Source organism: Hemitrygon akajei, chromosome 21 (assembly GCF_048418815.1).
Source record: "Hemitrygon akajei chromosome 21, sHemAka1.3, whole genome shotgun sequence".
NCBI classification, from domain to species: Eukaryota; Metazoa; Chordata; class Chondrichthyes; order Myliobatiformes; family Dasyatidae; genus Hemitrygon; species Hemitrygon akajei.
This window is the reverse complement of record NC_133144.1, coordinates 4,979,649-4,996,476: the sequence shown is the minus strand read 5'-3', so window position 1 is coordinate 4,996,476 and position 16,828 is coordinate 4,979,649. Positions and strand designations below refer to the sequence as shown.

Below are 16,828 nucleotides of genomic sequence, written 5' to 3'. Positions count from 1 at the left end.
TTTATTCATCCCCATGGGGAAATTCAACATTTTTTCCAATGTCCCATACACTTGTTGTAGCAAAAACTCATTACATACAATACTTAACTCAGTAATAATATGATATGCATCTAAATCACTAACTCAAAAAGCATTAATAATAGCTTTAAAAAAAGTTCTTAAGTCCTGGCAGTTGAATTGTAAAGCCTAATGGCATTGGGGAGTATTGACCTCTTCATCCTGTCTGAGGAGCATTGCATCGACAGTAACCTGTCGCTGAAACTGCTTCTCTGTCTCTGGATGGTGCTATGTAGAGGATGTTCAGGGTTTTCCATAATTGACCATAGCCTACTCAGCGCCCTTCGCTCAGCTACCGATGTTAAACTCTCCAGTACTTTGCCCACGACAGAGCCCGCCTTCCTTATCAGCTTATTAAGACGTGAGGCGTCCTTCTTCTTAATGCTTAGGGAGAGATGAAACCAGTTCCTCTTAAAAACCATCAGTACCAACTATGGAGCCACAGGAAATGGCTGATTTTTAATGTTTTATTTATTTACCTGAGTAAAATTGTAAAATTAGATAGTACATGGAAAAGAAAGGAGTGGAGGGTTATGGGCTGAGTGCGGGCCAGTGGGACTAGGTGAGTGTAAGCATCGGCACGGACTAGAAGGGCCGAGATGGCCTGTTTCCATGTTGTAATGGTTATATGGAGTCTTGGTAGAGAGAATTTTTATATTATAGAAGTTTATATATTATTTTATATAGTTCATGTATTATTTTATTTATTTATATCTCCTTAGTGTTTGCAAAGGAGATGGCAAAGAAGTGATAGTAATAAGTAATGAGGTCTTGGAACATATACATACTACAAGTGAGGAAGTGGGTATTTGCAACCTTGATGCATATTAAGGTGGGCAACTCTACATTGCCTGAACTAGTAAACCCCATGGGAGTATTTAATCATGAAGAAATTGCAGAGGCACTTGTAGAGGGCCACTGTTAGCCACTGGTGAAGTTCAAGTTCTATTCACTCAAACGCATCTCTCCCATTTCCCACACATCTGCCCTCACCCCATCCGCCCGCCACCCCACTCGGGATAGGGTTCCCCTTGTCCTCACCTACCACCCCACCAGCCTCCAGGTCCAACGTATAATTCTCCGTAACAGGATCCCACTACCAAGCACAACTTTCCCTCCCCTCTCTTTCTGCTTTCCGCAGGGATCGCTCCCTACGCAACTCCCTTGTCCACTCGTCCCCCCCCCCCATTCCTTCCCACCGATCTCCCTCCTGGCACTTATCCTTGTAAGCAGAACAAGTGCTACACCTGCCCTTACACTTCCTCCCTCACCACCATTCAGGGCCCCAGACAGTCCTTCCAGGTGAGGCGACACTTCACCTGTGAGTCAGCTGGTGTGGTATATTGCGTCCAGTGCTCCCGGTGTAGCCTTTTATATATTAGTGAGACCCAACGCAGACTGGGAGACCGTTTCGCTGGTTGGAGGCTACCCAGCCAATATATAAGGTGTTGTTCCTCCAACCTGATTTTGGATTCATTTTGACAGTAGAGGAGGCCATGGATAGACCGCTCGGTCCGCCAGAAAAAGCAGGATCTCCCAGTGGCCACATATTTTAATTCCACATCCCATTCCCATTCTGATATGTCTATCCATGGCCTCCTTTACTGTCAAAATGAATCCAAACTCAGATTGGAGGAACAACACCTTACATACCGACTGGGTAGCCTCCAAGCTGATGACATGAACATTCACTTCTCTAATTTCTGTTAATGCCCCTCCTCCCCTTCTTAGCCCATCCCTGACATATTTAGTTGTTCATTTTTTTTCTCTCTCTCTGCCCATCACTCTGCCTGTTCTCCATCTCCCTCTGGTGCTCCCCCCTCCTCCTTTCTTTCTCCCGAGGCCTCCCGTCCCATGATCCTTTCCCTTCTCCAGCTCTGCATCATTTTTGCCAGTTGCCTTTCCAGCTCTTGGCTTCATCCCACCCCTTCCGGTCTTCTCCTATCATATCGCATTTCCCCCTCCCCCCACTACTGTCAAATCTCTTACTATCTTTCCTTTCAGTTAGTCCTGATGAAGGGTCTCGGCCCAAAACATCGACAGTGCTTCTTCTTACAGATGCTGCCTGGCCTGCTGTGTTCCACCAGCATTTTGTGTGTGTGTTGTTTGAATTTCCAGCATCTGCAGATTTCCTCGTGTTTGCTCTTCAAGTTCTATTTATTGTCATTCAAGCATACCTAGGTATACCACCAATGAAACAATGTTCCTCTGGGCCAAGGTGGACAATACAGTACATTAAAGCAATGTTACCACAAATAAATTAAGAAATAATAAGATGCATTTACAACACATGTTATAAAGCATACAGAATAACGCTACTGGCTAAGCAGTGGTGCCCTCCCACGCTCCCACAGGGCTTTGTACTCCCCAGCTGCTGTTCACACTGCTGACTTACGATTGCACTGCCAGATCCAACTCAAGCCTCCTCAGCAACAGTGATGAGTCAGCATACAATGAGGAGGTAGAGAGGCTTATTAATGTCATGGTCCCTTGTGGCACCTGGCTATCTTCCTCAGGAATTGGGCCTCAATCACCTCGTTTAGTTTCCAATCATTCCCAGGTTCCACTAACTACAAACACCTGCAGTACTCCATCAGTAAATGCAGTATAAAAATCCTGTAACCACAACATGGAGGTGCTAGTTTGTTGGTCAAATCGTGTACGAGTAACCTTGTTCCATGGTTCTTAGGACTATCAGTTCTAAGTCTAACATCGTTCCTGAATTCTCTACTAAAACCAAGACTCCGGGTAAAGACTCCCTTGGCTCGCTACGACCGTAACGCCTCCTGACTTGGCCTCCACGCTCGTGTTCAGCACTTGGGTTCATTCCACCGCCACATCCTTACAACAGAACGAACTGGCCATGATGAACCCAGCGGACACGGATCCTGTACAACAGGCCCTGGCTAGCCAGGGCTACCAATTGGGTGCCCACGACCAACTACTTCGGGAGATCACGGAAGACCTTCAGACACTAACCACGAATGTGCAGAAGGTCAGTGAACAAGTGGACCAGGTCTCCACTTCTTTTTCTCCGTCCCCTCCAAGAACCCCGGCTACCCAAACCGCACCACTTGGGATGGCTTCACCCCTGGAATCAGCAACACCATCTCCTCGAGAGCCGTATATACCCGAGCCTGAACCCTACGCCAGTTACTTAGGTAGGTGCCAGACCTTCCTGTTACAATGCTCCCTAGTCTTTGAGCTGCAGCCACGTACCTACACTTCCAATAAATCGAAGATTGCGTACATCATGGGGCTGCTATGAGGGGATGCCCTGACTTGGGCAACCGCGGTATGGGATAACCGACCAGAGGTTTGTTCCTCCTACTCCTCCTTTTGTTGCGGAAATGAGGAAAGTCTTTGAACAATCCATTCGCGGTAAGGGCTTACTCTTCGTCAGGCTTCGCGAAGTGTGGCCAGGTATTCCATTGAGTTCCAGACCTTAGCCGCAGACTCCGTAGGAAGTCAAGGTCCTACGGGAGGTGTTTCGACAGGGCCTCTCAGACCAGATAAAGGATGAGTTGGCCGCGAGGGACAACATGGACTGGCTGGACTCTCTGATCTCGCTAGCCATTCGATTACATTATCGACTTCAGGAGCATCGGAGAGAGAGAACCAGTCGCCCCGCTCCTCAGGGAAGCCCACAGTCCACCTTACCAGCCTCAGCCAGCCCCCCTTCCCCAGCTGCTCCCAGTGTGGCTCCTGCTATGATTGTCCCCACCCCCCGGGGGAGGAACCGATGCAGCTGGGATGGAACCGTCTCTCCCCTGCCAAACGAACTCGGAGGTGGACAGCTGGGGATTGCTACTATTGTGGCCAGCCAGGACATCTGGGATACCTGCCCTCAGTGGCCAAAAAGGGAGAGCTCATCAGTGAGAAAGGGAGCTCTGGTGAGCCGAATAATACTCCCTTCAGCACCCCAGACTCGGATGCAGATCCCGGCAACTGCGAATTACCAACAACAGTCCCTGTCCCTATCCGCTTTGGTGAATTCCGGTGCTGAGGGAAATCTGCTGAACGAAGAGATAGCCACCCAGGCCGGAATACCTCGCGAGCCGCTAACCACCCCCCTGGAGGCCCAGGCCCTGGATGGAAAACTGCTGGCTCGGGTGACCCACTGTACGCCACCCCTGACCTTGATCCTATCTGGCAACCATCGGGAGGAGGTACGATTCAGTCTCATTCATTCACCTCAAGCCCCGGTAGTTCTAGGGTATCCATGGCTTACCCAACACAACCCCCATATTGACTGGTCTACCGGGAGGATAGCCGAATGGAAACCGACTTGCGGTCTGTGGTCGGCCCCATCTCCCAGAAAAGCTACCGCAACTCCGCCTGTTTTGGAACCCCTTGACTTGTCCCGTGTCCCCACAGAGTACCATAACATTACTGGACAGGTGTTCAGTAAACAGCGGGCCCTTTCCCTGCCTCCGCACCGTCCATATGATTGTGCCATCGACCTTCTCTCCAGGGCCCCGCTACCCACCAGTCGCCTTTTTAACCTATCCCGACCAGAGAGGGAGGCCATGGAGAAATACATTAGCGAGTCCCTCGTGGCGGGCATTATCAGGCCTTCATCCTCCCCGTCAGGTGCCGGTTTCTCTTTTGTAGAAAAGAAGGACGGGACACTTTGCCCTTGTATTGACCACCGAGGCCTAAATAATATAACAGTTAACAAGTACCCTCTACCCCTCATTAGTTCAACATTTGAACCACTGCATGGAGCCACCATCTTCTCAAAGCTGGACCTTCGCAATGCCTACCATTTAGTCAGGATGAGGGAGGGGGACGAATGGAAGACGGCCTTCAATACACCTCTGAGCCCCTTTGAATATTTGGTCATGCCGTTTGGTCTCACCAATGCTCCCTCCATTTTCCAAACCCTGATCAATGACGTACTGAGGGACTTCATCAATCAGTTTGTATTTGTTTACCTTGACGATATCCTGATATTTTCTAGCAGCCCCCAAGAACACGTACACCATGTCCGTCAAGTCCTCCAGAGACTGTAGGAAAACCAGTTATTTGCAAAGGCGGAAAAATGCGAGTTCCACGTCCCTTCGGCTATATCATTGAAAGCGGGCAGGTAAAAGCAGATCCCGAGAAAATCCGGGCAGTGGAGGAATGGCCCAGACCCATGACACATAAACAACTTCAACAATTCCTGGGGTTTGCAAACTTCTACCGCAGATTCATCAGGGACTACAGTCAAGTGGCGGCCCTCATTACCCAGTTCACCTCGCCTACCACACCGTTTTGCTGGGACTCTGAAGCGGACTCAGCATTCACCGACCTGAAGAGGCGTTTCACCACTACTCCCATCCTGGTCCATCTGGACCCATCCCGTCAATTCGTCATTGAGGTGGACGCCTCTGACTCCAGGGTAGGAGCGATCCTATCCCAACGGGCAAGTTCAGATGAAAAGCTTCACCCCTGTGCCTTCTACTCTCACCGACTGTCTCCCGCCAAGCGGAATTACGACGTGGGGAATTGGGAACTACTGGCAGTCAAACAGGCACTGGAAGAATGGAGGCGCTGGTTGGAGGGGGCAGAACACCCATTTTTGGTGTGGACTGATCATAAAAACCTGGGGTATATTCAGACCGCCAAACTATTGAACTCCCGCCAGGCCCGTTGGACATTTTTTTTGGATGGTTCAAGTTTACCCTCACGTACCGTACAGGATCTAAGAACGGGAAGCCAGACGCGCTATCCCGCCAGCATGACTCCATGGATGACACCTCCAGTCTCAAGACTTATCCTCTCACCATCCTGCATGGTGGCCACCCTCACTTGGGAGATCAAGGCTAAGGTAAAGGAAGCCCAGCGGGACGACCCCGACCCTGGCAATGGACATGGCGATCGCCTGTACGTGCCCGTCTCCGTCAGGCCTCAGGTTCTCCAGTGGGGGCACACATCCCAGTTCGTCTGCCACCCCGGGAGTATCGGACCCTGGCTGTCCTGAGAAAGCACTTCTGGTGGCCGTCCATGGAGGAGGACACCCATTCTTATGTCTCTGCTTGTTCCATCTGTGCCCGGGGAAAGCTCTCTCAACGACCACCTGTGGGTCTTCTTCGTCCTCTACCTGTCCCTGGTCGTCCCTGGTCACACATCGCCCTAGACTTCGTCACCAGTCTATCCCCTTCCCACGGAAACACCACTGTCTTCACTGTGGTAGACCAATTCTCCAAGGCCGTGCACTTTTTGGCCCTCCCTAAACTCCCTTCCTCTCAAGAAACCACAGATCTTCTCGTCCACCACGTCTTCTGCCTCCACGGCATCCCCGTGGACGTAGTCTCGGAACGAGGTCCCCAGTTCCTCTCGCAGGTATGGAAAGCCTTCTGTCAAGCCTTAGGGGCATCGGTCAGCCTGTCATCCGGCTTCCACCCCCAGATGAACGGGCAGATGGAATGGGTCACCCACGACCTGGAGGCAACACTACGTTGTGTAACGGCAAACAACCCATCAACCTGGAGCGACTACCTCCTATGGGTTGAGTACGCCCACAACTCTCTGAGCTCTGCCATTGGGAGGTCCCTGTTCGAGTGCTCCCTTGGGTACCAACTCCAGCTGTTCCCCGCGCAAGAAGAAGAGATTGCGGTACCATCAGTTCGGGACCATATTGATCGGTGCCTTAAGATTTGGGAGGAAACACGCACGGCCCTACTCAGATTAACAAATCGAAATAAGAAGACAGCTGACTGACACCAGACTCCAGCACCAGAATACCAACCTGGGCAGATGGTGTGGCTTTCCACTAAGGACATCCCGCTCAAAAACGAACATAGGAAACTCGCCCCTTGCTTCCTGGGAGCATTCAAGGTTGAAAGGGTTATCAGTCCCACAGCGGTCCACCTAAAGCTGCCAAGGTCAATGCGCATTCACCCAACTTTTCATGTGTCTCAGTTAAAGCCAGTTTCCGTCAGCCCCTTGTGTCCCCCAGCTGAGACTCCCCCACCTGTCCGTATCATCAACAACCATCTGGCATACACTATCCGACGACTACTAGATGTGCGCTGTCGGGTCAGGGGTCTCCAATACCTGGTGTACAGTCCAGAAGAGCGTTCCTGGGTCCCCCGCTCCTTCATCCTAGACCCTTCACTCATCCAGGACTTTCATCAGGACCATCCAGTCAGGCCTGGAGGATCACTGGGAGGCTCCCATTTAGGGGGGGGGGGGGGGGAGGGTTACTGTCATGGTCCCTTCTGGCACCTGGCTATCTTCCTCAGGAATTGGGCCTCAATCACCTCGTTTAGTTCCCAATCATTCCCAGGTTCCACTAACTACAAACACCTGCAGTACTCCATCAGCAAATGCAGTATAAAAATCCTGTGACCACAACAAGGAGGTGCCAGTTCGTTGGTCGACTCATGTACGAGTAACCTCATTCCATGGTTCTTAGGACTATCAGTTCTAAGTCTAGCATAGTTCCTGAATTCTCTACTAAAACCAAGACTCCGGGTAAAGAGTTCCTTGGCACCCATTCCATGCTCACTATGACCGTAACGCCTCCCGACTCAGCCTCCGTGCCCGTGTTCAGCACTTGGGTTCGTTCCACCACCACGTCCTTGCAACAATTAAATGGTACGAGAACAACAGCCTGAGTCTCAACATGGACAAAACAAAAGAGAAAGGAGCAGCTCAACCACTCTCCATTGCACATTCTACATCGCCTATCAATGGCGTCAAGGGAGCTTTACCAAGAGGGGTTTCTTGCAGGTGGGCGGCGGTTATTTAAAAAGGGAGCTTCAAGAGCATTAGTCCATTGTACGTGGCCTATCAACGGCTATAACCGGAGCACCAGTTGTGAGTTAAATAGCAGGAAAGAGAGACACTGCCTAGCAGAGCTGTCATCAAAGGAGTGATCTGAGGCAGAGTGGTAGGGCTTTGGCTCATTCGGGCTTCGGCAATAACGGGTCGAGGTGTGGGAAGTTACCTGTGAGAAATAGAAAAAGGAAGTACACCTGTGAGGCTGGTATTCTGTACTGGGTGTCAGATGTGGGAAGTCCAGGAGTCTCCCAGCCTTCCAGACGGCGACATCTGTGTTAGGTGTGTCGAGCTGCAGCTCCTTAGGGACCATGTTAGGGAACTGGAGATGCAGCTCGATAACCTTCATCTGGTCAGGGAAAGTGAGGAGGTGATAGAGAGGAGCTATAGGCAAATAGTCACAAGGGGCCTCAGGAGACAGATAAGTAGGTAACAGGAGAGGGAAGGGCAAGATCAAATACTAGAAAGTACCCCTGTGACTATCCCCCTTAACAATAAGTAATCCTGTTTGAGTACTGTTGGGGATGACGGCCTATCTGGGGAAAGCAACAGTGGCCGTGCCTCTGGCACAGAGTCGGGCCCTGTGGCTCAGAAGGGTAGGGAAAGGAAGAAGGCAGCAGTAATAGGGAACTCTATACTTACGGGATCAGGCAGGTGATTCTGTGGATGTAGGAAAGAAACACAGATGGTAGTTTGCCTCCCAGATGCCAGGGTCTGGGATATTTCTGATTGCGTCCACGATATCCTGAAGTGGGAAGGTGAACAGCCAGAGGTCGTGGTACATATTGGTATCGACAACATAGGTAGGAAAAGGGAGGAGGTCCTGAAAACAGCTTACAGGGAGGTAGGCAGGAAGTTGAGAAGCTGGACCTCAAAGGTAGTAATCTTGGGATTACTGCCTTTGCCACGTGACAGTGAGTGTAGTAATAGAGTGAGGTGGAGGATAAATGCATGGCTGAGAGATTGGAGTGGGAGCAAGGATTCAGATTTCTGAATCATTGGGACCTCTTTTGAGGCAGGCATGATCTGGACAAAAAGGACGGGTTGCATTTGAATCCGAGGGGGACCAATATCCTGGCAGGGATGTTTGCTGAGGCTGTTGGAGAGAGTTTAAACTAGAATTGCTGCGGGGTGAGAACTGAACTAAAGAGACGGAGGCAATTGCTCACAGATAGAGGAAGCATGGAGACAATGTGAGAGGGAGGATAGGCAGGTGATATAGAAAGAATATGCTGAGATCAATGGTTTGAGATGTGTCTATTTTAATGCAAGAAGCATCATAAACAAAGCGGATGAGCTTAGAGCATGGATCAGTACTTGGAGCTATGAAGTTGGGGCCATTACAGAGAGTTGGATGGCTCAGGGGCAGGAATGGTTACTTAGAGTGCCGGGCTTTAGATGTTTCAGAAAGGACAGGGAGTGAGGCAAAAGAGATGGGGACGTGGCACTGTTGATCAGAGATAGTGTCACAGCTGCAGAAAAGGAGGAAGTCATGGAGGGATTGTCTACTGAGTGTCTGTGGGTAGAAGTTAGAAACAGGAAGGGTCAATAACTATATTGGGTGTTTTTGATAGACCACCCAATAGGAACAGGGACATCGAGGAGCAGATAGGGAGACAGATTCTGGAAAGGTGTAATAATAACAGGGTTGTTGTGGTGGGACATTTTAATTTCACAAATATTGATTGGCATCTCCCTAGAATGAGGGGTTTAGATGGGGTGGAGTTTGTTAGGTGTGTTCAGGAAGGTTTCCTGACACAACATGTAGATAAGCCTACAAGAGGAGAGGCTGTACTTGATCTGGTATTGGGAAATGAACCTGGTTAGGTGTCAGGTCTGTCAGTGGGAGAGCATTTTGGAGATAGTGATCACAATTCTATCTCCTTTACCATAGCATTGGAGAGGGATAGGAACAGACAAGTTAGGAAAACATTTAATTGGAGTAAGGGGAAATATGAAGCTATCAGGCAGGAACTTGAAAGCATAAATTGGGAAGAGATGTTCTCAGGGAAATTATGACAGAAATGTGGCAAATGTTTAGGGGATATTTGCGTGGCATTCTGAATGGATATGTCCCAATGAGACAAGGAAAGGATGGTAGGGTACAGGAACCGTGGTGTACAAAGGGTTTTGAAAATCTAGTCAGGAAGAAAAGAAAAGCTTATGAAAGATTCAAAAAACTACGTAGTGATAGGGATCTAGAAGATTATAAAGCCAGCAGGAAGGAGCTTAATGAAATTAGGAGAGACACAAGGGGCCATGAGAAGGCCTTGGCGAGCAGGATTAAGGAAAACTCCAAGGCATTCAATAAGTATGTGAAGAGCAAGAAGATAAGATGTGAGAGAATAGGATCAATCAAATGTGACAGTGGGAAAATGTGTATGGAAACAGAGGAGATAGCTGAGGGTCTTAATGAACACTTTGCTTCAGTATTCACTACGGAAAAGGATCTTGACAATTGTAGGGATGACTTACAGCGGATTGTAAAGCTTGAGTACGTTAAGAAGATAAGAAACAGGATGTGCAGGAGCTTTTGGAAATCATCAAGTTGGATAAGTCTCTGGGACCAGATGAGACGTACCCCAGGCTACTGTGGGAGACGAGGGAGGAGATTGCTGAACCTCTGGCAATGATCTTTGCATCATTAATGGGGACGGGGAAGTTTCCGGAGGATTGGAGGGTTACAGATATTGTTCCGTTATTCAAGAAAGGGAGTGGAGAAAGTCCAGGAAATTACAGACCAGTGAATCTTACTTCAGTGGTTGGCAAGTTGATGGAAAAGATCCTGAGAGGCAAGATTTATGAACATTTGGAGAGGCATAATATGATTAGGAATCGTTAACATGGCTTTGTCAAAGGCAGGTCATGCTTTACGAACCTGATTGAATTTTTTGAGGATGTGACTAAACACGTTGCTGAAGGAAGAGCAGTAGATGTAGTGTAAATGGATTTCAGCAAGGCATTTGATAAGGTACCCCATGCAAGGCTTATTGAGAAAGTAAGGAGGCAATGGATCCAAGGGGATCTTGCTTTGTAGATCCAGAATTGGCTTGCCCACAGAAGGCAAAGGGTGGTTGTAGACGGGCCATATTCTCCATGGAGGTCGGTGACCAGTGGTGTGCCACAGGGATCTGTTTTGAGACCCTTTCTCTTAGTAATTTTTATAAATGATCTGGATGAGGAAGTGGAGGGATGGGTTTGTAAAGTTGTCAAAACACTTGGCAGTTTGGAGGATCAGAGGACTCTGGGGGATTGAGTCCATAAGACACTCAAAGCTGCTGTGCAGGTTGATTCTTTGGTTCAGAAGGCTTATGGTTCAATTGCTAGGTATTGTTGGGCTTGAAATTCTGCCCTGTGTTCGTTTAGGAAGAGAGACAACCAACACCGGAATATTACAAAACTTGGGTTTATTGCAGAATTCGTAACTGGTACAGCGAATCAACGGAGTCGCTGGAGAAGGCGCGTTCCGACCTCCCCTTACAATCTGCTCTTATTTATATCCCTTTTCCCCCCAGCACAACCCCCCGCTACATATTAGGTAATATCGGGCACTTGTGTCCATCTTATTGGCCCGCAGCCATATGCTCACGAGTTACCTGTTTCTTTTGTTTACTGAATCGCGTGACACTAGTAGTTTCGATGTAGCGGGGTCCCCAGTTTCGCTCCCCCCTCCCTCTCATTACGTGAGCCACTCCTGACCTGTAATGGCAGTCTCGAATTAACCCTAACATTAACCCTAACAGTATTAATATCAAAGTAGTAAAATGGATTCAACAGTGGCTGGATGGGAGATGCCAGAGAGTAGTGGTGGATAACTGTTTGTCAGGTTGGAGGCCAGTGACTAGTGGTGTGCATCAGGAATCTGTACTGGGTCCAATGTTGTTTGTCATATACATTAATGATCCGGATGATGGGCTGATAAATTGGATTAGTAAGTATGCAGATGATACTAAGATAGGTGGCATTGTGGATAATGAAGTAGGTTTTCAAAGCTTGCTGAGAGATTTAGGCCAGTTAGAAGAGTGGGCTGAATGATGGCAGATGGAGTTTAATGTTGATCAGTGTGAGGTGCTACATTTTGGTAGGACTAATCAAAATAGGACATACATGGTAAATGGTAGGGAATTGAGGAATGCAGTAGAACAGAGCGATCTAGGAATAATGGTGCATAGTTCCGTGAAGGTGGAATCTCATGTGGATAGGGTGATGAAGAAACCTTTTGGTATGTTGGCCTTTATAAATCAGAGCATTGAGTATGGGAGTTGGGATGTAATGTTAAAATTGTACAAGGCATTGGTGAGGCCAAATTTGGAGTATTGTGTACAGTTCTGGTCACCGAATTATAGGAAAGATGTCAACAAAATAGAGAGAGTACAGAGGAGATTTACTAGAATGTTACCTGGGTTTCAGCACCTAAATTACAGAGAAAAGTTGAACAAGTTAGGTCTTTATTCTTTGGAGCATAGAAGGTTGAGGGGGAACTTGATAAAGGTATTTAAAATTATGGGGGGGTAGATAGTTGACATGGATAGGCTTTTTCCATTGAGAGTAGGGGAGATTCAAACAAGAGGACATGAGTTGAGAGTTAAGGGGCAAAAGTTTAGGGGGAACTTCTTTACTCAGAGAGTGGTAGCTGTGTGGAATGAGCTTCCAATAGAAGTGGTAGAGGCAGGTTCAATATTGTCATTTAAAAAAAAATTGGATAGGTATATGGACAGGAAAGGAATGGAGGGTTATGGGCTGAGTGCAGGTCGGTGGGACTTGGTGAGAGTAAGCGTTCGGCACAGACTAGAAGGGCCGAGATGGCCTGTTTCCATGCTGTAATTGTTATATGGTTATATGGTAATGTAGCTATATAGGACCCTGTTCAGACCCCATTTGGAGTACTGTGCTCAGTTCTGGTCGCCTCACTACAGGAAGGATGTGGAAAGTATAGAAAGAGTGTAGAGGAGATTTACAAGGATGTTACCTGGATTAGAGAACATGCCTTATGAGAATGGGTTGAGTGAACTCAGCCTTTTCTCTCCTTGGAATGACGGAGGATGAGAGGTGACCTGATATAAGTGTATAAGATGATGAGAGGCTTTGATCATGTGGATAGTTAGATTCTTTTTCCAGGGCTGAAATGGCTAACATGAGAGGGCACAGTTTTAAGGTGCTCGTAGGCAGGTACAGAGAAGATGTCAGGGGTAAGTTTTTTTTTATGCAGAGAGTGGTGAGTGCATGGAATAGGCTGCCGGCAACAGTGGTGGAGGCGGATATGATGGGGTCTTTTAAGACTCCTGGATAGGAACTTCGAAAAATAGAGGGCTCTGGGTAACCCTACGTAATTTCTAAAGTATAGTGGCATGCAAAAGTTTGGGCACCCCTGGTCAAACTTTCTGTTACTGTGAATAGCTTGGTGAGTAAAATATGACCTGATTTCTAAAAGATGTAAAGTTAAAGATGACACATTCCTTTAATATTTCAAGCAAGATTACTTTTTTATTTCCATCTTTTATAGTTTCAAAGTAGCAAAAACGGAAAAGGGCCCAAAGCAAAAGTTTGGGCACCCTTCATGGTTGATACTTAGTAACACCTCCTTTGGCAAGTATCACAGCTTGTAAACACTTTCTGTAGCCAGCTAAGAGTCTTTCAATTCTTGTTTGGGGGATTTTTACCCATTCTTCCTTTCAAAAGTCTTCAAGTTCTGTGAGATTCTTGGGCCGTCTTGCATGCACGGCTCTTTTGAGGTCTATCCACAGATTTTTGATGAAGTTTAGGTCAGGGGACTGTGAGGGCCTTGGCAAAGCCTTCAGCTTGCGCCTCTTGAGGTAGTCCATTGTGGATTTTGAGGTGTGTTTAGGATCATTATCCTTTTGTAGAAGCCTCTTTTCATCTTCAGCTTTTTACAGACGGTGTGATGTTTGCTTCCAGAATTTGCTGGTATTTAATTGAATTCATTCTTCCCTCTACCAGTGAAATGTTCCCTGTGCCACTTGCTGCAACACAAGCCCAAAGCATGATAATCCGCCCCGTGCTTAACAGTTGGAGAGGTGTTCTTTTCATGAAATTCTGCATCCTTTTTTCTCCAAACATACCTTTGCTCATTGCAGTCAAATTTCAGCATCAGAAGTTTGCAAAGGAACATCTGAACAAGCCTGATGCATTTTGAAAACAAGTTCTGTGGACTGATGAAGTTAAAGTAGAACTTTTTGGCTGCATGTACTGACCATGCAGGGTGCCTTTTGATTTGGGCCCTTTACCTTTTTTGTTATTTTGAAGCTGTAAAAGATGGAAAGAAAAAGTAATCTTGCTTAAAATATTAAAGAAATGTGTTGTCTTTAACTTTATGCCGCTTGGAAATTAGGTCATCTTTTACTTGCTTAGCTATTCACAGTAACAGAAATTTTGACCGGGGTGCCCAAACTTTTGCACGCCACTGTAAATGTTTGGCACAGCATTGTGGGCCAAAGGGCCTTTACTTTGCTGTAGTTTTTCTATGTTTCTATGGTTTAATGGTTCTGGTGGAGAGAGTGAAAGAGCACAAAGTTTCTTGGTGTGTATATAACCGCAATCTAACCTGAACCCACAACTTCATCTTATTAGTCAAGAAAGCATGGCAGCGTCTAGACTTTCTGAGGAAATTGAAATGTGTAAGGCTCCCAGGTTCCATTCTAACAGCTTTCTACATGAACACCATCGAAAGTGTCCTGTCTGGCTGCATCATTGTGTAGTACGGAAGCAGCGAGGTATCAGACCAGAAAACTCTACTGAAGGTGGTAAAACCCACCAAGAGGATCACTGTTGTATCTCTTCCACCTATGTGTGACATTTACTAAGAGCGTTGTATGCAAAGGATCCAAAGCATTGTTGAGGATGTTTTTCACCCATCCTTTTGACCCACTACGGTCAGAAAGGAAGTACAGGAGCATCAGGACTAGGACTAACAGACTGGGTAACAGCATCTTCCCTCAAGCTGTGAGACTAATGAATACCCTGCCACCACCAAGGATTTTCACTAGGATTGTGCTGAGCATTTCATCTGCATTTTGAAATATATTTTATTAACTTCTTTGTAGTAATATTTTGTTTGATGTGCTGCATGTGGTATATGTACTGTGGGTTCACCGTGATCTGGAGGAATGTTATTTCATTGAGTTCTGTATATGTACAGTCAGGTAACAATAAACTTGAACTTAAACTTGAAAATGATGAAGATAGCATGGTGGATAATGTCTGTATGGACTTTAGCAAGGCCTTTGATGGCATCCTTGCAGGCTGCTCTGGAAGATTAGGTTGCATGGGATTCAGAGGAGTTAGCAAGGTGGACTCAGAACTGGCTTGAAGATAGGAAGGAGAGGATGATAGTTAAAAGTAGATTCCCTGACTGGAGTCCTTTGAGTAGTTGGGTGCCCCAGAGGTCAGTGTTGGGATCTCTCTTTTTCATTGTTTATGTAAGCAATTTGAAGGTGTATAGACATAGCATGATTAGCTAGTTTGCTGATGATAGTAAATTAGAGGGTCTTGTTGATAGTGAAGCAGACAGTAATGAATTTTCAAAGAGATCTTGATCTGCTTGGGAGATGAGCTGAGGAATTCAAATGGATTTCAACTTGGTATAAAATGAAGCATTTTGGACTTTCAAACCAGGTTAGGATTTACACAGTGAATGATAGGGAACTCTTGAGTGTTGTGGAAGAGAGGGATTTGGGAGTACAAGGGCACAGTTAGCTGAAAACAACTGTAAAAGTAGACAGGGCCGTGAAGTAGGCATTTAGCATTCTGGCTTTCATCAGTAAGGGTATCGAGTTTAGGAATAGGGAAATTCTGTTGCAGTTGTATAAGTCATTGGTGAGGCTGCTCTTGGGGTGTATTGTGTGCAGTTTTGGTCATCCTGTTATAGGAAAGACAATGTTAAGCTGGAGAGGATTCAAAAGAAAACTTTGAAGATTTTGCCTGGACTAGAGTGCCTGACTTACAGGGAGAGGTTGGCCACACAGTATCTTTATTCCCTGGAGTGCAGAAGAATGAGGGGTGACTTCATTGAAGTTTATAAAATCATGAAGAGTATTGGTAAGATGGATAGTGCTAGGGAGTCCAAAACTAGAGAGCACAGATGCAAGATAAGAGGGAAGAGATGTAAGAGGTAACTTATTTACACAGAATAGTGATTACCTGGAACGAGGTGCCAGCGAAAGTGGTCGAGATGGGTACTGTTGCAACATTTAAGAGACATTTGGGCACATAAATGCAGGGGAAGTGCTTGGAGGGTTATGGCCGAATGTGAGCAGCTGGGGCTAGCAGGGAGGATGGCGTGGTCAGCATGGACCACATGGTTGAAGCATCTGTTTCTATGTTGTATGACTCTGACTCAAATAATTGAAAACTATTATATGCAAATTGGACCCAAAACAGTGAGTTAAAACCAGAATTCCTGTATTTCAGTGGTTTATATATCATCTGAATATAATGTTTAGGACTTTTTTTCCCATCTTCCTAATGGTGTTTTTGGATTGTGCCATGGAACACTGAAAATGCAGTCAAAACGCTGTGTTAAAATCACAAAAAATGTCAATTTCCAATTTTCATTTTTGGATTTTATGCTAAGGAAATTATCTTTCTTTCTACAGCATTTGCACCAATACCTTTTGGAGGGATTTACTTGCCCCTGGAAGTACCTCCTAACAGATGTCATTGTTCACCTTTAGTCTTAGCCTATGATCAGGCCCACTTCTCTGCACTGGTGTCTATGGAACAGAATGATCAACAAAGGGAACAAGGTATGCATGCTGGTTTTGCTAATCCAGATATAACCCAACTGACCAACGTTAAAGGGCACTTTCACAAAGGGAGATCTGATTCGTTATTTGACCATTTAAGCATTCTTTCTGCTTGCAAAATAATATTCAATTTTGGCGACATAGACCAGGGAAGTTCTTAGTTCAACAACTGTAGATACTAATTCTGTTAGCGCCCAAACCAAATGATACCAGTTAGACAATATTATAGCAAATATGTA

General features: G+C 46.6%; 1 protein-coding gene across 3 annotated transcripts in view; it reads left to right on the top strand.

Annotated features, from left to right (window-relative positions):
* The window catches only part of otud7a (OTU deubiquitinase 7A), a 317,398-nt gene that overhangs the window by 252,634 nt on the left and 47,936 nt on the right, over positions 1–16,828 (top strand). For all 3 annotated transcript variants that reach the window (XM_073024744.1, XM_073024742.1, XM_073024743.1), the window contains one exon: positions 16,440–16,589. In XM_073024744.1, the coding sequence (XP_072880845.1) occupies positions 16,440–16,589 (150 nt within the window). The remainder of the gene's footprint in view (positions 1–16,439; positions 16,590–16,828) is intronic.